Below are 22445 nucleotides of genomic sequence, written 5' to 3'. Positions count from 1 at the left end.
TGAATTTAGTTTAAAAATAGACTAATCACAGAAACATCAAGATCATTCTAAAACAAGATACCGGGAAAATATAAAGCCGCATAGCTCACCTAAGTTCTCACGTTCAATAATGATACGCAATCATGGTCTTCTTACAACCGTGAGTGAAGTAAATCCAGGAGAGTAAATTATTTGCAAATACAGACTAACAAAACATGTTACTTTATGGTGTACTTTAGCAAGCTTGCTAAGCTTGCTAAGCTTGCTACGCCATAGCTAAACTCGGCCAATTGCAGGGTTTGTTTTGGCCATCTAGCCAATCCGAGGCTCCGAATAACTTCAGCCACTAGCGATCGATTTAACGGATGATTGACACATCTTTTTCGGCCAATTGCAGGGTTTGTTTTGGCCCTCTAGCCAATCCGAGGCTCCGAATAACTTTAGCCAATAGCGATCGATTCAAATGATGATTGACACATTGGTTAGCCAATGAAACCCCGGTATATAAATCCCAGCATACACCGCGGACTACTCCACGTTCGGGGGAAAATCGAGTCGGCGGCTGTTGCGTAAGTTGCGAGACCTTGCGGATTTAATGTTGATCCATAAATAAGACGCACTGTATTATAAGGCGCATGGTCAGCTTTTGAAAAAAATTAAGACTTTTAGGTGCGCCTTATAGTGCGGAAAATACGGTATGTCTAGAACTCCCGGATTTGGAACCGTACATTTCCACGTAGCTTGTTACGGTGACAGTGAATGTGTCCAATGACTGTGAAGACAAAAGAGTGTTTTCAGTGGCACAGAGACGCTTATTTGCATTCCAGTCAGGCTTTTCCCTTCTGATTCGGAGCATGACACCTATTTATTTTTATTTTTGTCCTTTTATGACTCTGTTTTCACTGTCAGCCCTTTGCTATCGGGAGGGGCTCGCCCTATGTTAGGCGTCCTTCCACCTCGTCTGAGTGTCCCTGTAATGTTTGTGTAACGTTTGAGGTCTCGGGCTTCCCACGGCTTCACTGTCAAGTGTGAGTCTGTTAGTCTGGTTCCTTTTTTATGTTCTTCTATTATTTGGGTGATTCTTTGTTTGCTGCGACATTTTGGGCTCATCGATTTTTCAATCTACATCCTATGTTTCACGTTTATATGATTTTATTACAACACCAATATGTTTAATCACTATGGTGGTCACGCTCAGAGATAGCTGCAATTGTATTATTGTCACGAGGAGACCGGACCAGAACGGAGGCAGGAAGGGCGAACTCAATTGCGTTGCCGATCAAAACTTTTATTTAGTAAAATAAAAGTCGTCCAAAACTCAGGGACAAGACAGAACAAACAGGCTTTAACTAAAAACGTGCAAACACAGGTTTCTTCCGATTAAAACAAAACAGGACAGAGCAAAACAGAACGGGAGATGCAGACAGAAAATGCAAGCAGAAAATGCAATGAGCCAGCACCCGCAAAACCCCAAACCCCCCTTAAGAAGCAAACGCGCAAATTAGGCGATCTGCTTCAGCTGTTGCCCAGGGGGCGGGGCCAGCCGGTTGCCACGGCGACCATGCTGGACACGACAATTATGTATATAAATTATAGCTTGTTTTGTTAAACAGTGTCCGTATATTTTAGATTCAGATATACTTTATTGTCACTCTTGTACACGTGTATACAGAACGAAATATCGATACATCTGACCCGCACAGTTTCCTTGAATGTACAGATATAAATAAAATGTTGTATTGAGTTGGAGTATTGAAATACTAATAATACACTAAATAATTATAGCTATGAGTATTATACAGTAGTGCAAAGAGTGCAAGAGGAGCAGCTAACCAGATGTGCTAAATGGGCAGTCATCTTTTGATTTCCTAACAAACATTTTACCAATGAATCTTTCTTTTTTTATGAATTGTTCTTAAACACATACATCTCTGTGCGATATTAAGTTCATAAAGAAATGGAGACAGACAGAGGGAGATTAGACATGGCACTTTGGGGTGAAGGTAGGGAGACAAACACACACACACGGAGAAAAGGAGAAAGAGAAAGCGAGACACAAAGGGAGAAAGGAGAGAGAGAGAGCAAGTGAGAGAAACACAAGGAGAAAAGGAGAAAGAGAAAGCGAGACGCAAAGGGAGAAAGGAGAGAAAGAGAGAGAGCAAGAGAGCGAAACACAGGGAGAAAAGGAGAAAGAGAGACACACTTAGAGAAAAGGCGAGAGACAGAAAGCGAAAAGGCGAAAGAGAGACACACACAACACACTTTTCTGTTCAACAGCAGGGCCCGACAGATTTCACCGGTTTACCCCTGCTGCATCATACAGGGAGATAGAGACAGAAAGAGAAAAGGAGACATAGAGAGAGAGAGAGACACAAACACAAGGAGAAAGGAGAAAGACAGAGAGCAAACGAGAGACACACATGGAGAAAAGGAGAAAGACACACAGGGAGAAAAGGAGAAAGAAAGACAGCTTTCACTGGTTTACTGGTTTACCCCTGCAGCATCATACAGGGAGTGAGAGACAGAGAGAGAGAGACACACACAGGGAGAAAGGAGAAAGACAGAGAGAGCAAAAGAAAGACACACATGGAGAAAAGGAGAAATACACACAGGGAGAAAATGAGAGAGAAAGAGAGACACACAGGGAGAAAAGGCGCAAGAGAAAGACACACAGGGCGCAAAGGAGATAGAGAGACACTTAGAGAAAAGGAGAGAGAGAGACAGAAAGAAAAAAGGGGACATTCCCAAAAACATGCTTGTCAGGTTAATTTGCCGGTCCAAATTGTCCCTAGGTGTGAATGAGCGAGCAAAGTGTCTGTCCCTGTGTCCCCTGCGACTGGCTGGCAACCAGTTCAGGGTGTCCCCTGCCCACTGCCTGAGCATAGCTGGGATGGGCTCCAGCACCCCCGCGACCCTTCTGAGGATAAGCGGTGCAGATAATGGATGGATGGATGGATAGCCCATCTGTAATTTAGACTCTCAAACAAAAACATCAGTTTAATGTTGCAGCCGAGTCAGCTTAACTCCAAAATACTCGTGCATATAAAACTCCGTTTATCGGTCTCAATAGTTTGTGTGTTTCGAAGCAGGAAATGTTATGACTAATTAAAACAAAACAAATCGACTGCTCAAATCAGTCGTAATTGTGTTGATTTTTCATATAATAATCCCGCAGTGAGCATCAATGCTACAAACTGAGCGAGTGAGCGAGCGCTCTTAGGACCTTTAAGTCCAAAATAACCCAAGTTTGGGTAGAAAATGGACCAGATCAATACTTGGGTGGATCTGACCTAACTTCCACAAAAATTGTGTACAGACGCTGCCCTAGAATTTGTTCGTAAGTTGCTTCAGTGCTATATTTTGTATGTTTAAGGTTTATAAAAGTATGTTTAAGGCTTGCATAAGTAACCTGTATTGTTTTCTACTATAAAATAAATATTTCTTAAAATAATATGCTCTTTAAAGATAAAGGTAAGTTTAACTTACTCTTGGAAGATGGGCTTCAAGTGGTCCTCCTCCGTGGTAACATGTGGCCAAAAAAATCGTTCCAACCAATTTTCTCAACCGCATCAAGCTTTCTTATTCCACATTCATTTGAAAAGAAACAGCTTGCCTCTTTGAAATCACTTTTTAAAGTTTAACTTACTTTTGGAAGATGAGCTTCAAGAGTTAGGCGACTTCCTCCTCTGTCGTAAAAAGTGGCCGAAAAAAAGCAATCCAACCATTTTCTCAACCGCATTAGGCTTTCTTATTCCACTTTCATTTCAAAAGAAACAGCTTGCCTCTTCTTTACACTTTACACCAACCATTTTGAATGGATGCATGTGATATTAAACAATAAGAATGCTTTTAGCGCGCTGGAGATACAGTATAGGATGTTTACACACGAACTTGGAAGAGGAAGTGGATTTATGACTTAAATTGTAATTTTGTTTAACGTAACATTCCTAAAAACGTGCATGTCAGGGCAATTGCCCGGTCCAAATTGATCTTTCTGGCAACCAGTTCAGGGTGTCCCCTGCCCACTGCCCGAAGATGGCTGGGATGGGCTCCAGCACCCCCGCGACCCTACTGAGGATAAGCGGTGCAGATAATGGATGGGTGTGATGTCATTCCATTTTTTTTACAGTTAAAGGGATAGTCAAAATTGAAAGTTCAATTTTAACAAAGGCATTTGTACACATATAAACCAGACTGTCCTGAGTACAGATTTGAATCAGCTGTGCCCGTTCATTTGGCGCCAACCTCCGCGCGTTCTGATTGGCTCCCTGAACCCAGTCCTGTCACTCTCCTGTTGTCAGTCCGTCTGCGAACCTCAGTGATACAAGGCAAGCCTTTTTCGACCCTGACGCCCACCTGTCTCGTTTTTTGCTCCCGTCTGACTCCGGCTACGACCTGTTTTGATCCTGACTATGTCTACTCTACCGTCCTGTCTAACGACTCGTTTCCGACCCCGACTACGACTTGCTCTCCTGGTCTCGGCTACAGACCCGGTTTTCCGTCCCTGACACCGCCGTCGCTCTCTACGGAAGATCCACTTCTGTGTTCGGATCACAAACCGCATAAAAGAGCTACTTGCTGCCCTTCTCCTTTCTTTCAATAGAATTGTGAGAAAACGTTACGCGATTGGGTCAAACCAGTGTGCTGGTCGTGACACGGACTGAAAGACATTTCTAGCACATATTCATTTAAATACACATTAATATAACATTCATTTTGTTTACTTTTTCTATTTATTGGATTATGAATCTTAGGGTGTTTGTCATATCTCTTAAAATAGCAACAGATGTAAAAAACGATTTTTTTCTTTCTTCTTAATTTTCCAGTTTTTTCTCCGTTATCGACCTGAAGCTAAAAATAGAACGTTGCTCCCTGCGACTCATGACACTATTTTATTAGCTTGCAAGGAATACAAATCTTAAAAATAGGGAAACAAATCTCTAAATATAATTTTCTATCAAAGGGGACTTTTTTTTAAAGTTTTATTTTGCAGTGTTTCTGCGCCCATGTGTTTTTGTGGTTTTCACAGCAGACTATCCTGCTTAAGCGTCTAGTCACCACAGGCAAGGATTAGGCGGATTAAACCATGGCAGGCATTTCTCTGCAGTCACATGTCCTCCAAACATCGAGAGAAAAAGTCCTCAACTGAGACAGTCCAGGGGACTTGCCTTTATCAAAAAGGTTGCCAGTTAAATTGATTTCTTTATTGGTTGACTGAGTCTATTTAACCCCGTTTTAACCATTATCCGGGTAATAACATAGTAACAACATAGTAATAACATAAATACCTTGTTTTTTTGTTGTTTCTTTTTAATTGGTTGACTGGGTCTATTTAACCCCATTTTTACCCATTATCCTGGTAATAACAACATAGTAATAACATGATACCTTGTTTTTTTTATTTTTAATTGGTTGACTGAGTCTATTTAACCCCATTTTTAACCATTATCCTGGTAATAACACCGTAACAACATGATACCTTGTTTTTTTGTTGTTTCTTTTTAATTGGTTGACTGAGTCTATTTAACTCCATTTTAACCATTATCCTGGTAATAACATAGTAATAACATGATACCTTGTTTTTGTTGTTTTTAATTGGTTGACTGAGTCTATTTAACCCCATTTTTAACCATTATCCAGGTAATAACATAGTAACAACATAATAATAACATGATACCTTGTTTTTTGTTGTTTTGAATTGGTTGACTGAGTCTATTTAACCCCATTTTTAACCATTATTCTGGTAATAACATAGTAACAACATAGTCATAACATGATACCTTGTTTTTTGTTGTTTTTAATTGGTTGACTGAGTCTATTTAACCCCATTTTTAACCATTATTCTGGTAATAACATAGTAACAACATAGTAATAGCATGATACCTTGTTTTTTGTTGTTTCTTTTTAATTGGTTGACTGAGTCTATTTAACCCCATTTTAACCATTATCCAGATAATACCAAAGTAACAACATAGTAATAACATGATACCTTGTTTTTTTGTTGTTTTTAATTGGTTGACTGAGTCTATTTAACCCCATTTTTAACCATTATCCAGGTAATAACATAGTAACAGCATAGTAATAACATGATACCTAGTTTTTTGTTGTTTCTTTGTAATTGGTTGACTGAGTCTATTTAACCCCGTTTTTAACCATTATCCGGGTAATAACATAGTAACAACATAATAATAACATGATACCTTGTTTTTTGTTGTTTCTTTTTAATTGGTTGACTGAGTCTATTTAACCCCAAATGATTAACCTGGTAATAAGCTAGTAATAACAAAACTGATTGTCATTTTAGAATATTCCAAAAACATAATTCCAATTCATAGGATTCATGGACAAAAGAAATCTATTCAAGTATTGATAATTATTTTTAAGCAATTAAGCGCATAGAATAAGAATCTATTCATGTGTTGAACACATGTATTCATTCATATTTTTATAGATTTCTTTTACAGGAAATAGGACAAACTGAATTCCAATTTATGTTTTTGAGTAAAAAATTTGCCTTTTTTAGGCTAAATTTCTGGCTACCCTTTTAGCTGTGTTGTTAGCTACCTTTCCCCCTATTTAGCTATTTGGCAAGCTTTCATCTTTTTTTTGCTAGTTATTAAGCTAAATGTTGGCCTCCTTCATTCAGGATGCTATCAAGCTAGCTTTTTACATTTTTGCATTCTATCTAGCTAACATTTGATCTGTTTTGCTTGTTAATCAAGCTAAATCTTGACTTCCTTTCTATTTTGGCATCTAGTTTTGTTTTTATCTTTCCATCCAATTATTTAGATGGCCTTTTACTCTTTTAGCTAGCTATATAGCTCCCTTTTAGTTTTTTAGTAGTCAATCTTTCTAGCGAACTATTAAGTTACCTTTTTAGGTATTAGGCAATCTATCAAGCTAGATTTTTACATTCTTTGTATGCTGTCTTGCTCACATTTGATCTTTTTTTTCTAGTTATTAACCAACATTGTGGGTTCTTTTCCAGCTAGCTACCTAGCTTTATTTTTTTTAGCTTTCCATCTAGCTATTTAGCGGGCTTTTACTCATTTAGCTAGATATCTAGATACCCTTGAGTTTCTTACCCGTTACTTTGGTAGCTAATTATTAAGTTACCTTTTTAGCTATTTAGCAAGGCATCTAGCTAACTTGCTATTTTGGAAATTCATATCAAGTTGGGTGCCTTTTGTGCTAATTGGACTTAGACTTTCCGTTCTCCTTCCTGTTGACTTCCTCCTGGGACGGGTGTGTGCCGTGTTAAATATGGCGTGACGTCATTGTGCCTCCCGGCGGGCTCTGCACTTTGTTTGATTGTGCTTAGGGCTGTCGCAAATAAGATATATTAGTCACATCCCTAATATTTTTCATATTTAAGAATATTTGATCTGATCTGATCTGATCTGCATTTTTATATAGCGCTTTTCAAGTCAATGACTTCCCAAAGCGCTTTACAATGTGCTCCACATTTCCCAATAGCGGCCTTGCAGCCATGTAAGGCGCTAACCTGCTTACTGGGGGTATCAGGGGTTCAGTGTCTTACCCAAGGACACTTCGACATGTAACACGGACGAGCCGGGATTCGAACTGGGATCCCTTGATCCCAAGATGAGTGCTCTACCTCCTGAGCTACTACTCAAGCAAATCAAATCAATCAAATAAACACAAAGACAGTTTGATTATCAGCCAAATCATAATGAAGTTGTTGAATCGCAGTGAATAACTGTCATGTCCTGCACGGTCGTCATGGCACCCAGCTGGTCCCGCTCCTTGACACCGGCTGAGACAGATTGACTTGATTGCGTGTGGGATACTACTTAAGTGCTCCTTTTGGGACTGCCTGTTGCCAGACCATTTGTTTGCGATAACCACCTTTTTTTCTCTCCACCCCCTTTTTAATAATTTCAATAATTAATAATAATAATTTCCTTTGTATTGTCATTTTTTGTAACAATGTACACAGAACGAAATGTCGATACACCTGACCCGTTGTAGCGAGCCGATGCAGCCGCAGCCAACAGAGGGCGCCGCCATTTTACCAATGTTATAAGTCTTAGGTATGACTCGGCCGAGGCGCGAACCAGCGACCTCCCAGTCTCAAAGCGGGCGCCCTACCATCTAGGCTACTGAGCTGGTAACTAATTGTGTTTGACTTTTATATCCCGTAAAATTTGGACTATAGCGCGCACCTTATCATAAGCCGCACCAAGTACATTTTTAAAGAAAAAACTTTTTCTACATAGATAAGCCGCACCTGACTATAAGCCTCACGTGCCCACATTGAAACATGAGATATTTACAAAGAAAGATGGTACACAGAAAGAGTTTTATTATCATACGGTACCTTAACCCCTTTAGCGGTGACGGAAAATGATGTTTCCGGCAACAGCGGCTCTCCTTCACCACATGGAGAGAGCATTAAAGTGAGCAGACAATGTCACTAATGTTTATCATCATCATTTGTCTGTATAAAACTATATTTTTTATATTTAAAATTAAACATTGTGAGTGAAAAAACATATTTACGTTGTCGCACTCCGAACCATCCGCCTCCCTAATGACATCTGAGCCCGGCAGCCATTCGACCTGATAACCGGGGAGAAGGTCATTCCATCCGCTTTCGTTTCCTTCTAAAAATGACATTTTACATTTCGACTTATTTCACGGAGGGAAGAAGTCGAGCAGTCAAAAGTTGCTCCGTTGCCGTCACGGTTGATCCAAGTCGGTCCAGGAGGATTTGTTCCGTTCCGGGCGACAAAGTTTAAAGCAGTGGAGGGAGAAAGTCTCAGTGCTGAAAATTTATAGATCTATTTTTTTTACTGGGACTGGACATTTGAAGCTTCTGTTTGAATGTCACAGCGAGAATAATATTTGTTTTTTCCGAAGGAAATAGAAAATATTTACTTAAAAAAATGACTTGAGTAAGTATTTATTACTTCCAGGAGTATTTTTAAAACACTATACTTTTTACTTTTACTTGAGTTGGTTTGTGAAAAGGAAAACAGTACTCTTACTCTGCTTTATTCGACAACATTGAACCCGTTACCTAAGTAAGTCCGTGCAAAAAAGGACCCATTCGCGTACTCACAATTTATTGGGGAAAGAAAAGTTGTCCAAAAAACAAACGGATCAGACCAAAAACAAAACAGGATCAAACGCAGGCAAATTTACAGACTAGGCATTTCTAAGAGTCAAACAGAACTTGCAGAAATCTCACAGAAGGTTCACAAAAATCTCACAGGGTTTAACAAATGCTCAAGCAAAGCACAGCTCAAAGGAACGCGTTTAAGTACTCCAAGAAGCAATCAGTCAATGCGTCACAGCCGGTGTCCGTGGGCAGGGCCAATTGGGCGCCGTGGCAACCGCGCCAGAATCCGGCGCCACCCGGCTGGGACCAACTGGGCACCATGGCAACCGCGCCAGACGTGACAGTGCATTCCTCCCTTTGCTTGTTTTCTTCCGTGTCCCCGGTGCGAGAGCCGATCTTTGCAACCCAAATGCAGTCCACTTGCCAGGCAGGCGGCAAATTGGCGGGTGTGAGTGTGTGATCCGTCATGGACTCCAAAGGGAAAAGGAAAAAAATTACTGCACAGAAATCAAACTTAAACTCTAATAATAAAGACAGGGAAAGAGCAGTCAAACATTTACAACTCTTTCTAAATGTCTAAAAAAAATTGGCCAAAGTTAAATACACAGTTGCAGAGGTTTTAGAGCTGTAAACGAATAGCCACTTTTGGAAATGTGTGTGAAAAACAATCTTTAGTTCTTTAGATTGTGATTAAATTAGACAGGGTACCAGGTAAGGCTTCAAATTTTTCTCTCACCTGTTTTACAGTTAAGATGCCCTTGCTACACTTCTCTGCAGGTATTTGCTTGCAAAACACTATTCAGGCAAGAATAAAAACTTTCTATTTTTGTGTGTTCCAACTCGGGTTACTCCATTTTAGTACCCTTGCAGTGATTATTTCAGTTTGGGATAGAAAAAAAAATCCACCTAAAAGCATTCCTGCAACGTTTGACGACCTTCGTTGTATCCATCTTTGTGGCTTCATGACTTCCCTTTAAAAATAAACAGACTCGTCAGAATATTTCCAATAATTCCGTTAATATTTTGATTGACACCGCTCTTGGCCAATTGCAAGCTTTGTTTTATGGTCCTTAGCCTGCTACAACGTATGTGATTATTTACAAAAGAGACCAAAAATGTCCATAGTCTCCAAATGTTTCACGAACGCATTCAATTTACTTTGGGTAGGAAATTTTTACAGGAACATTAGGGTTTAATTTTAATGGATCTTTTTTTCTTCTTCCTGCAATTCTATGGTATTAAATAGAGACTTAGTATCGTCAGATTAAAAAAAACACTCAACACCAATCATTTATACTGTCGCGGTTGCCATGGCGCCCATTTGCCCCCTGCCCATGGACACTAGCTGAAAATCGTTGACAGATCGCTCCCTGTGACTACTTAAACGCTGTCCTGTGAGTCGCCTTTTGCCGGAGCGTCTGCGAAACTCTGTTTTGACACATCAAGCCCTGAGAATCTCCGTTTTTCCTGTGTTTTTGCTCTTGTTTTGCCAAGCCCTGTGAATCTCCGTTTTTTTCTGTGTTTTTGCTCTCGCCACGATCTGTTTTATTTTACCACTTTCATCTTCCGAGCAATCTACTCCCCGCGACCAACGATCTCCGGATCGAGTGTGCGCTCCTTTCTTTTCTCCCCAATAAACTGTGAGTAACGTTACGCGAGTGGGTTCTGCTTTCTGCTTCCTGTCCTGGTACCTGACATATACAATGCTTTTTTTTCCCCTTTTGATCCAGCCACTTTACCAAATTTTTTTCAACTCTATCTGGACCATGACTCAAAAAACCCTGCTGTTGATGGTAGAAGGTAAAACTAACCCTTATCTTCACCTGTTGTCCACAATAGTTGAAAGAGGCTCAAATATCAAAGCCTGACGTGGAGCAAACGTGTATTACATATATTTATCTACCATCGATCTTCGGGACAGCTTATCCTTCTCAGCGTTACGTGTGCCGCAATAAAAAGAAAAATATACGAGCAGTCGAAAGGGTTCAGTGGAAGTTCTTGGCACTAATTAACATCGCGTAAGATGTGGAACAAAAACAGGATTCAAAGGTCAGACGAGATGTTTAATCAGTAACACTTTGCATTCAGACCGGACTGTTAACGTGACACATCGGAGAAGGTTCATTAAACGATTCGTGCTAACAAATTGTAGAGCAGGGGTGTCCCATTAAAGAACTACAATCCAAAAACGATAGACCAATTTTACTCGTCTCAACGTTCTAGTCATAAAACTGGAGGGCCTAACTCCATGGAGCCATTACATTGTATTGCAACTACCGTAAATTCCGGACTATAGAGCGCACTTGATTATAATCCGCACCCACCACATTTTAAGAGGATAACCGCTTTTGTACTTACACTAGCCGCACCTGTACATAAGCTGCATGCGGCCACATTAAAGCATGTAACACTATCACAAAATTAACCCAAATCCGACTTTGAGTCCCACGATTGTAACTGAAATAAAGTACACAGTCCTAAAACCACAGCCGGCAAAATGAACCTGCAGAGTCCGGGTCCTGTTGAAAATAATCCAAGGAAAAAAATGTATACCGTATTTTCCGCACTATAAGGCGCACCTAAAAGTCTTAATTTTTTTCAAAAGCTGACCATGCGCCTTATAACACAGTGCGCCTTATATATGGCTCAATATTAAATTCGCAAGGTCTCGCAACTTACTCAACAGCCGCCGACTAGATTCTCCCCCGAGCGCGAAGTCGTCCGCGGTGTATGCTGGGATTTATATACCGGCGTTTCATTGGCTAACCAATGTGTCAATTATCATTTGAATCGATCACTATTGGCTGAAGTTATTCGGAGCCTCGGATTGGCTAGATGCCCAAAACAAACCCTCCAATCGGCCGAGTTTAACAATGGCGTAGCAAGTCCGCGGTGTATGCTGGGATTTATATACCGGCGTTTCATTGGCTAAGCAATGTGTCAATCATCATTTGAATCGATCACTATTGGCTGAAGTTATTCGGAGCCAAAACAAACCCTCCAATCGGCCGAGTTTAACAATGGCGTAGCAAGTCCGCGGTGTATGCTGGGATTTATATACCGGCGTTTCATTGGCTAACCAATGTGTCAATCATCATTTGAATCGATCACTATTGGCTGAAGTTATTCGGAGCCTCGGATTGGCTAGATGCCCAAAACAAACCCTCCAATCGGCCGAGTTTAACAATGGCGTAGCAAGTCCGCGGTGTATGCTGGGATTTATATACCGGCGTTTCATTGGCTAACCAATGTGTCAATCATCATTTGAATCGATCACTATTGGCTGAAGTTATTCGGAGCCTCGGATTGGATAGATGGCCAAACCAAACCCTGCAATTGGCCGAAAAAGATGTGTCAATCATCAGTTAAATCGATCGCTATTGGCTGAAATTATTCAGAGCCTCCAATAGGCTAGATTACCAAAACAAATCTTGCAATTGGCCGAGTTTAGCAATGGCGTAGCAAGCTTAGCAAGCTTGCTAAAGTACACCATAGAGAAACATGTTTTATCAGTCTGTATTTGCAAATAATTTACTCTCCTGGATTTACTTCACTAACGGTTGTAAGAAGACCATGATTGCGTATCATTATTGAACGTGAGAACTTAGGTGAGTTATGCGGCTTTATGTTTTCCCCGTATCTTGTTTTAGAACGATCTTGATGTTGCTGTGATGAGTTGAGTGAATTAAACTCAATTCCAAGTGTTTATTGTCATATGCACAGTAAAGTTGCGAGTGAAAAAGAAAATAGAAACATAGAAATGTTTGGCATTTCTTGAAACCCAAGACTTCAACCTTCCGAATGATATTTGAAATGACGCATTTAAGTGACATCGTACGGACACCGCATCCGCACGTGTCTACGACACGTATTTGCTTCCTTGCAAGCTTTGGGAATGTTAAGGGGGTAATCAGTTGGACTGAATCATCTGACTGTTTTGTCCACGTTCCCATTGTAGCGCCTTATAATCCGGTGCGCCTTATCTATGGAAGATATAGGACCAAAAACTATTTTTGGGGGGTGCGCCCTATAACCCGGTGCGCCCTATAGTGCGGAAAATACGGTATTTCCAAAGGTAAGGGTGGGAAAAATATATGACCACTATTGTCCGCTGCGTCCACTAACACGTCTCACCTTTACTCCACTCCCCAACAGCCCCCATTGTTTTCGCCCCTTCTTTTTATACCAGCTCAGTAGCCTAGATGGTAAGGCGCCCGCTTTGAGACTGGGAGGTTCGGGTTCGCGCCCCGGCCGAGTCATTCCTAAGACTTAAAAAGTGGTCGGCGGCGCCCTCTGTTGGCTGCGGCTGCATCGGCTCGCTACAACGGGTCAGGTGCAATCGACATTTCGTTCTGTGTACATTGTTACACAGAATGACAATACAAGGAAATTATTATTTATTATTATTTTTGATTCGCCCGTGGAAAACATATCAGAATAAGTCTCTAAAATAAATACATTACAAAAATATACAGTTGCAAATACGTATTATACATGGTTACATATTTACAAAGAAAGACGGTACACCGAGAGAGTTTTCAAAGCTTTAATAATAATATTATAACTTTCATCCCAAACCGTGCCTGTGAAGGGTAGCAAAACGCTACTAGCAACACGCTCGCAACACAGTAAACGGGTCTGTTAAAAAAATATACGGTACTTGTAATCCGCCCTCCTTTTCCTACTTATAACTGACGTCATCAAAGTCGTCTTCCCCAGAATGGGAAAGAGACTTTGTCATATAGACGCCGTCCCACGCTCCCTTATTCAAAAACACGCTAGCAACACGCTCGCAAAGTAAAGTTTGCGTGCAGTAGCTCTGTTTCCTTCTTTATCGGACTGCTCAATTGCTTTTAGCTTGAAAGCTGTGTCATGTGCCTTTCTTATTGCAATTTGCATGGTGAGGATATGTCCACGCTAATTTAAATTGTGCACAAGCTAAGAAGTTGCAGTCTTCTTCGGTGCATATATTCCACCGGTCTAAATCTTACCTTTTGTACTCGAGCGCCGCTGGCGGCTGTTCGAAAAATTACACAAATTGGCCGCATCACTGAATAAGCCGCAGGGTTGAACGTTTGGGGAAAAAAGTAGCGGCTTATAGTTCGGAATTTACAGTAATTGAATATTTAAACGAACACGCTTTTGTTCCGTTGAGGAAAAAACTCGAGTTACAGACGTTACAAGTCACTTTTGTTTGTTTTTCCCCAAATAAAATACTTGGCAGCTTCTCGCTTTAACTTATTTGGGAGAAATTAACGTAATTGCACTTGTTGTCTTTGCTGTTTGTTCACAAAAACGGTTTAAATATGATTCAGACGATACCAGAATAAGGACATTAGCTGTGATTACAGGCAGGCAATATCCGATTAAATCACTGTAATTCTGGCTGTGTTTATTTTAGCGAATTAAGGATTCTGCACTTGAAAATATTCTTTAAAAAAATCACAAGTACTCTGGATGTCAACGGAGTGAACTCACTTACTACCAATGACAGCCATAGAGGTTTTTCAGCCTGCACTATATTTTTGGGCTTGTTTAAATGATTTTACATGTCTGCCCTGTCATGAACCAGAAGTGGACCCAAACGCGTGACGTTCTCACACAAGCCTTTTATTTGACGGGAAATGGGGAGTCATTCACGTAAGGCAGCGGTCTGGCGTGGAAAGACAGGAAGCCAGAGACCGACGAGATCGATTCCAATTGCCCGAGTTGATATCGGACAGGAAAAATCCAAACGAGTGTTGTTCTGTTCATGTGTGTGCCATCGCTCATCAAAAGCTCCAGCCAGCTCGCCGTTGATTACGCAGCATTTGCTTTGTGGCGAGTCTGCACATCAGCATTTACAGGGACGGTGTGGAGGTACTGTGGGTCATATTCATTACCCTTTCATTCGATGGTTTAAAATGTATGGATTTCTTAGGACAGTATGACTGCAACTAATGAGTATTAAAATAGAACGTTGTGAATGAGCCAGTGAGTTATAAGACCAGTTCAGGGTGTGTCCCCCAAAATAGTTGGGATGGGCTCCAGCACCCCCGTGACCCTTCTGAGGATAAGCGGTGCAGATAAAGGATGGATGGATGTCAATTTGGTGGCAATTTGGTGAAATCCATGGCCAGGAGATATTTGCATTAGCTCAGGAGGTAGAGCGCTCGCCTTGGGATCAAGAGGTTGCAGGTTCGATTTTCAGGAACCGTCCTCTTATGGTTCATATCCTACCTCTCAGATAGGACGCACTGTGTTAAATATGGTGAAATGACATCTGAGCCCTTTAGTGTTACCTGTGGTGTTCCGCAGGGTTCAGTACTTGGCCCCTTCTTTACAGCATGTACATGCTTCCATTAGGTGATATCAGGCTTGTCTTGGGATCAAGAGATCGCTGGTTCATTCCCGGCTCCTCCGTGTTATATGTCAAAGTGTCCTCGGGCAAGACACTGAATCCCTAATGCCCCCAATAAGCAGGTTGGCGCCTTGCATGGCTGCACGGCCGCTATTGGTGTGTGAGTGTGTGTGTGAATGGGTAAGGGTGAAGCACATTGTAGAGCGCTTTGGGAGGTCTTCATTGACTTGACAAGCGCTATAGAAATGCAGAACATTTACATGTATATGTACTCCGTTTTAGCCATCCAATCCAATTTGAGTCAATTTGCTTTGTTTTTCTTTCTCCCTGTCATGTAGGCGCTCGCCGCCAACGCGGGCACCGGGTTTGCCGTGGCCGAGCCGCAGGTGGCCATGTTTTGCGGCAAGCTCAACATGCACGTCAACATCCAGACGGGCCGCTGGGAGCCTGATCCTTCCGGAACCAAAAGCTGTGTAGGCACCAAGGAGGGCGTGTTGCAATACTGCCAGGAGGTAAGTCCCGAAAAGACTAAACCGAAACAAAAGCTATATGTAAATGTTGTAAGCCGAGAGTTATAATCATGTCGCGCTCCAGGGCTCCATGCCCTTACAAACTGTCGTATTTTCCCTTACAAAATACAATATAATCTTACACCATATTTTTTTTTTGCAAATGTATTTATTTATTTAGTTTAACATGTTATATTCAGGGTTGGGTAGGGTTACTTTAACTGGATTACTTTCAGTGACTTTTGGATGACTCCAATACCAAATATGCTAATAAAAGACAAAAGAAACTAAATAGGAATAAAATGATGACTCACAACACGTGGCAAGCTTTCTCTCCTGGCTTTGATCTCTTTGATCTCGACAAAACGAACACAAAATGCGACAGAAACAAAATGAAAATCAATCCAAACAGCTTGCCAACATCATTTTTGCCGTTCCATGTATTCCGTTACTCCCCAAGCCTGCACAAAATTTAGTCATTTTATTCATATTTAGTTTCTTTTGTCTTTTATTAGCATATTTGGTATTGGAGTAATCCAAAAGTAATTGAAAGTAATCCAGTTAAAGTAACCCTACCCAACCCTGGTTATATTGTACATGTGTTTCCTTATGTCATATATTGTAACACACACACATATATATATATATATATATATATATATATATATATATATATATATAAAAATGGGCAGCACGGTGGCGCAGTGGGTAGCGCGTGTGCGGCACAGTTCATGTCTTGGGAACCTCCTGCGTGGGTTCAAATCCCGCTCCAGACTTCCTGTGCGGAGTTTGTATGTTCTCCCTGTGCTTGCGTGGGTTTCCTCCGGGCACTCCGGTTTCCTCCCACATTCCAAAAACATGCATTTCAGGTGAATTGGCAGGTCCAAATTGTCCCTAGGTGTGAATGAGCGAGTGAGTTGTCTGTCCCTGTGTGCCCTGCGATTGGCTGGCAACCAGTTCAGGGTGTCCCCTGCCCACTGCCCGATGATTGCTGGGATGGGCTCCAGCACCCCCGCGACCCTACTGAGGATAAGCGGTGTAGCTAATGAGATGAGATGAGATGAGATATATATAACATTTTGTTGTGAGATACTGAGTTGCTCGACATGAATGAGGTTTATTATAAAAAAAGTTAAAAAATGAAGTCGCTTGGACGTTCACCGTAGAAAGAAAAAATACATGCAAATATAATTAAGTAGAATAATACATTTTCTTATTCAAATCGTTGATTCATTTTCTGCATTAAATTATTGTTGGTAATATACTGATGAAAGGGATCACCACAAACCTGTCTTTTTTCATTTTCTCCTTTTATACTTCCTTTTTTCTTAACTTCATTATACAACATAATCATTCGTAATATAATGCATCAAAGCAAGCGAGCCGTCAGAGAGCCGGCTCTCTTTAATGAGTTGTGCCGAAAAAGCCGGTTCTCTAAAAAGAGACGGACTTCCTTTCACTAAACAACTACCATGGAATGATGCATGATGGGAAATCCCCTGGCGGCAGACGCATGCGCACAGGAGCATCAAACCGCTGGCTTTGTTTGCAATGAAAAAAAAACGATACCGAGCTAGAGGCTACCGCGGCGAACTCGTTTGACTCGATTGATTTGCCTTTTCATGATAGTCGGTGTATACCGGATGGTATCCATCATTGACAAATTTGCGATTTTCCGTACAGATTTCCTCGTACGTCGTACACGTCTTAAAATGCATAACAAAAGTACTTTGTACAGCAAAAATGTACAGGTTGACAGGTATGCATAATATATGGATACAGTAATTTCCCGTTTTCGCCGTAGTTGCGTTCCACAAAGGACCTGAAATAGTCAAAATCTGCAAAGTAAAAAATATTTATTTATTTATTTATTTAATACTCATTAATAATTTATTTGGCTTCAAATTAAAAAAAAACAATTTACAGGCACAACCATTTATTTAGCAAATAAAAGTACTGTACTTTATGAACTTTCCCATATATTTATTTATTTTACAAATAACGTCCGTACTTTTACATTTTTATTTTAAAATCAATCTTGCTGCTATATAGCACAACTATGAATCCACATTTTTACTTAAAATAATATTTTGTCGCCACCGTGTGGACGTTGTTCGGAAAACAAAAATGATCATCTGATGGTTTTACAATTAAAAAAAACCTGCATTTAAAAAAAATCCCCTATTATTATCTCAGGCTTTCCACACAGAAATGAAAAAAATGTGTTACACTTTTAAGGGGTGGACCCATAAGAACGGAAACAGGGAACAGGAAATGAGGATGCTATTTATTAACAAAACCAGGAACAAAGTAACATACAACAGAAAGGCCACAAAACAAAAGACATGTCAAAACAAACTTAACTGGACAAAGCACAAACCAGAAACAAAGACCGAAACTGGAAATAAAAAATGCAAGGAACAAAGTAGCAAACAAAGAAAAGTACTGTACTTGATGAACTTTCCGATGTATTTATTTGACACATAATGTCCGTACTTTCAAATTTTTATTTTAAAATCAATCTTGCTGCTAAATTGCTCTGCTATGAATCCACTTTTTAACTTAAGATAATATTTTGTCGCCACCGTGTGGATGTTGTTGGGAGAACAAAAATGATCATCTAAAGTTCTGCTTGTTTTTAATGGTTTTACAATTTAAAAAAATCACTATTATTATCTCAGGCTCTCCACATTGAAATGAAAAAATGTGTTACAATTTTAAGGGGTGGACCCATAAGGAGGGAAACAGGAGAGGTGCCAAAAATAAGGATGCTATTTATTAATAAAACCACGAACAAAGTCACAAACAAAATAAAGTCCACAAAACAAATGACATGTCAAAATCAAATCTAACTACACAAAGTACAAAACAGAAACAAAGACCAAAACTGGAAATAAAAAATGCAAGGAACAAAGTAACAAACAGCCAAATAAACTGCAAAACATTGTGTAACCAAGAAACCACAAATAAAAATGAAAAAAAACCTGGGCTGGCAGAGAAAATCCAATGAACAAAGTAAAAAAAACAAAACAAGCGGGCACTAAACTACGATCAAAATGTCCTAAACAAGAGACCAAAAACAGGAAACATAGACCAAATCTGCTGTAGCAATGACCGTGTAAATGAAAAAATCCTGAATGTGTGCTGTCCAAAATGTCTTTATAAAGGGTCAGGATCACTAGGGATAGGTGCCTGTGCTCAGTTTCAAACCTGGTGAGCGCCCTCTAGCGGATGGAGGCAATTCAGACCGAAACAAAATGTGTTTTTTTTCCCCAAGATGTACCCTGAGCTCCAGATTACCAACGTGGTGGAGGCCAACCAGCCGCAGCGCATTGATAACTGGTGTAAGACAGAGAAGAAGGTGTGCAAGGGACACGCTCACATCGTGGTGCCATACAAATGCCTCGGTAAGTGCAGATCTTTTGTCAATATTTTTGGAGCGAGTGTTTATCTATGACAATTATTGGATTCATATTTATAGATAATTGCTAAAAATAATAGAAAACATAAAAGTTAAAAGGAAGATGCTGCATATATCTATCTATCTATCCAAATAACCATCTAGATTTAGATGTATACCTATCCATCTATCTATCTAGAGATAGACATATCTATCTATCTAGATATAGAAATATATCTATCTATCTAGATATAGACATATATCTATCTATCTAGATATAGACATATATCTATCTATCTAGATATAGACGTATATCTATCTATCTAGATATAGACATATATCTATATCTATCAACGTATAGACGTATATATCTATCTAGATATAGACATATATCTATCTACCCAGATATAGACGTATATCTATCTAACTATCTATCTAGATATAGACGTATATCTATCTATCTATCTAGATATAGACGTATATCTATCCATCTAGATATAGACGTATATCTATATCTACGTATAGACGTATATCTATCCATCTAGATATAGACGTATATCTATATCTATCTACGTATAGACATATATGTCTATCTAGATATAGACATATATCTATCTATCTGCCCAGATATAGACGTATATCCATCTATCTATTTAGATATAGATGTATATCTATCTATCTATCTAGATATAGACGTATATCTATCCATCTAGATATAGACGTATATCTATATCTATCTACGTATAGACGTATATATCTATCTAGATATGGACGTATATCTAACTATCTATCTAGATATAGACGTATATCTGTCTAACTATCTAGATATAGACGTATATCTATCTAACTATCTATCTAGATATAGATGTATATCTATCTAACTATCTATCTAGATATAGATGTATATCTTTCTAAATATCTATCTAGATATAGATGTATATCTCTCTATCTATCTAGATATAGATGTATATCTATCTAACTATCTCTCTAGATATAGATGTATATATATCTATCTAACTATCTATCTAGATATAGATGTATATCTATCAATCTCTATCTATTTAGATATAGATGTATATCTATCTATCTTATCTATCATATAAATGTTAAGAATGTTTGTGTCAGGGGTATTCGAAATTTTCAGAAAGCGAGCCAGATTTGGTAAGCTGAAAATGTGTGAGGGCTGACTATTCAGCCTGCAATTCTTTGTATAGTATTTTATAAATTCGCAATGGCCCCAGGGCCAGATGTTGGACAAACCTGTCCTGAAAATTTTTCCATTATCAAACATTTCTAAAAAAAGCACCAGGGAGCCGCTATAGAGCGCCCAAAAGATGCATGCGGCTCCAGACCTGCTTGTTGCTGACTATCGATGTATCCCATACTATGTCTTTATAGTAATCGAAAAAGTATCCGAAAGTAACTGTTTATTTCATTTTATCGGCTGATTTAAATCAGAGGCTCATCACTGGATAGCATGTTTACGTTTTGTTTTATGCCAAGATTGATTTTTCACAGGAAAAAAATGTCGCGATATAATGCGAATCATCTGGTCAGAAAGACGCTATCATCACGATGCCTCGCGAATGCCTCCGTAAGTGATTTTCTCGAGTGTCCTCAAAGTGTCCCTGTTTTTTTTCTCATCCAAGTGCGAGAGCTCATAATCCATCCCCGGCGCAATATTGAACTCGGATACGAGGTGACTAACGTCAGCCCGGAGCTGTAGACGGCTTCCGTCTGCCAAGGTGGATGCCTTCGGGGCCGCCGACGCTATTTATTGTTGCGGGGAGGCTTGTTAAGCAATAAAACATCATGGGGAGGGATTTTCCCTCCCTCCTGCTCCGACAGAGACCATAAACTCGCTCAGACGCATTGGGTCGGCAAGCAAGATATCATCCCACTGCTTATAATTACATGCCTGTGCCCTTCATTTGATTTTCAATTGATCTAGGTAAATTTGGCAATATGGTTGTATATTTTGTAACATGTTCAGTGTTCATTTTACCTGTGAAAAGTGATGTGTCTCGGGGACTCGCACGCTTAAAAATCTATGGGTCCCAACCAATGTTCCCTGTAATTTTCCACGGGTCTGATCGTTCACACAAAGTTGGTGAGCAACGCTTGAAACAACAGTGAGCAACCATAATCCCAAGTGTGGCAACTAAGTCATTATCAAACATGTCCAAAACTTGACTTTTTGCTGAGTTTCCGGCAATGCAAAATAATTTTTCTCTTTTGAACGAATTGACTCATGTACTATTGCAAAGGTTATACGGCCTACAAACGTCATTTGTTCTTACAATTCTTTCACAAGATTTCCATTTCTTTTTATTTCCTGATGTATTTGGTCGCATAATATTAACATTTTTGGGGATTATTTAGTCGGTTGTAAGATACGGAACTGTACTTAATCACATTTTTTAGTGGAAGTACAATATTGGCTACAGGATTCACTTGATATCGTTGGAAATTATTTGAATGCAACACAAACTTTTTCTTCTTTTTTCTGTGTTTTTTTTCTACTTTTTTTAAATTCTTTAAAAAAAAAATCTCATTGTGTTTTTTTTCCGAGCTGTTACTTTTTTTCTTTTTGTTCTCTATTTACTTTTTTCCTACATTTTTTTCTTTTCTTTTATTCTGGCTTTTTAAAAAATGTTTCCTTCTTTTTTTCTCTTCCTTTTGTTTATTTTTTCTCAGCTTTTCACTACTTTTTCATTTTGGTATTTTTTTCTTTTTTGTTCTATTCCCCCTTCCTTTATGTCATTTTGTGCATAATTTTACATAATATTTGGACATGTTGGGAATAAAGAAGCAAAAACAACCCGAAGAGCTGTTTAGGACCCGAAAGAGCCGGTTCCTTTTAGCGAGCCGAGCCGAAGAAGCCAGTTCTCGACAAATTATACTAACTTTACTCAACTACGTTCTACTTCGACTCGACTTCAAAATACCGCATTTAGGACACAACGTCAGGGGAACCCGTGCATTTTTACCCGTGCATTTTTACCTTCATGCACTGTCACTTTGACTTAAGTCGCTTCTTAATTAGCAATTTCGAGCCCTGATTTTTGTGCGCTGGCTAGACTTTCTTGTGCGCTGAGAATGTGTGAGCAGTGCGCGATTGCGCACGCACGC

General features: G+C 39.7%; 1 protein-coding gene across 4 annotated transcripts in view; it reads left to right on the top strand.

Annotated features, from left to right (window-relative positions):
* Positions 1-22445, top strand: part of aplp2 (amyloid beta precursor like protein 2) — a 119799-nt gene that overhangs the window by 42716 nt on the left and 54638 nt on the right. For all 4 annotated transcript variants that reach the window (XM_088345747.1, XM_088345748.1, XM_088345746.1 and 1 more), the window contains exons 2-3: positions 15743-15916; positions 19191-19320. In XM_088345747.1, coding sequence (XP_088201873.1) covers positions 15743-15916; positions 19191-19320 — 304 coding nt within the window. The remainder of the gene's footprint in view (positions 1-15742; positions 15917-19190; positions 19321-22445) is intronic.

Source organism: Urocampus carinirostris, chromosome 10, assembly GCF_059441175.1.
Source record: "Urocampus carinirostris isolate Australia breed hairy pipefish chromosome 10, RoL_Ucar_1.0, whole genome shotgun sequence".
NCBI lineage: Eukaryota > Metazoa > Chordata > Actinopteri > Syngnathiformes > Syngnathidae > Urocampus > Urocampus carinirostris.
This window is presented reverse-complemented; position numbering and strand designations above follow the sequence as displayed.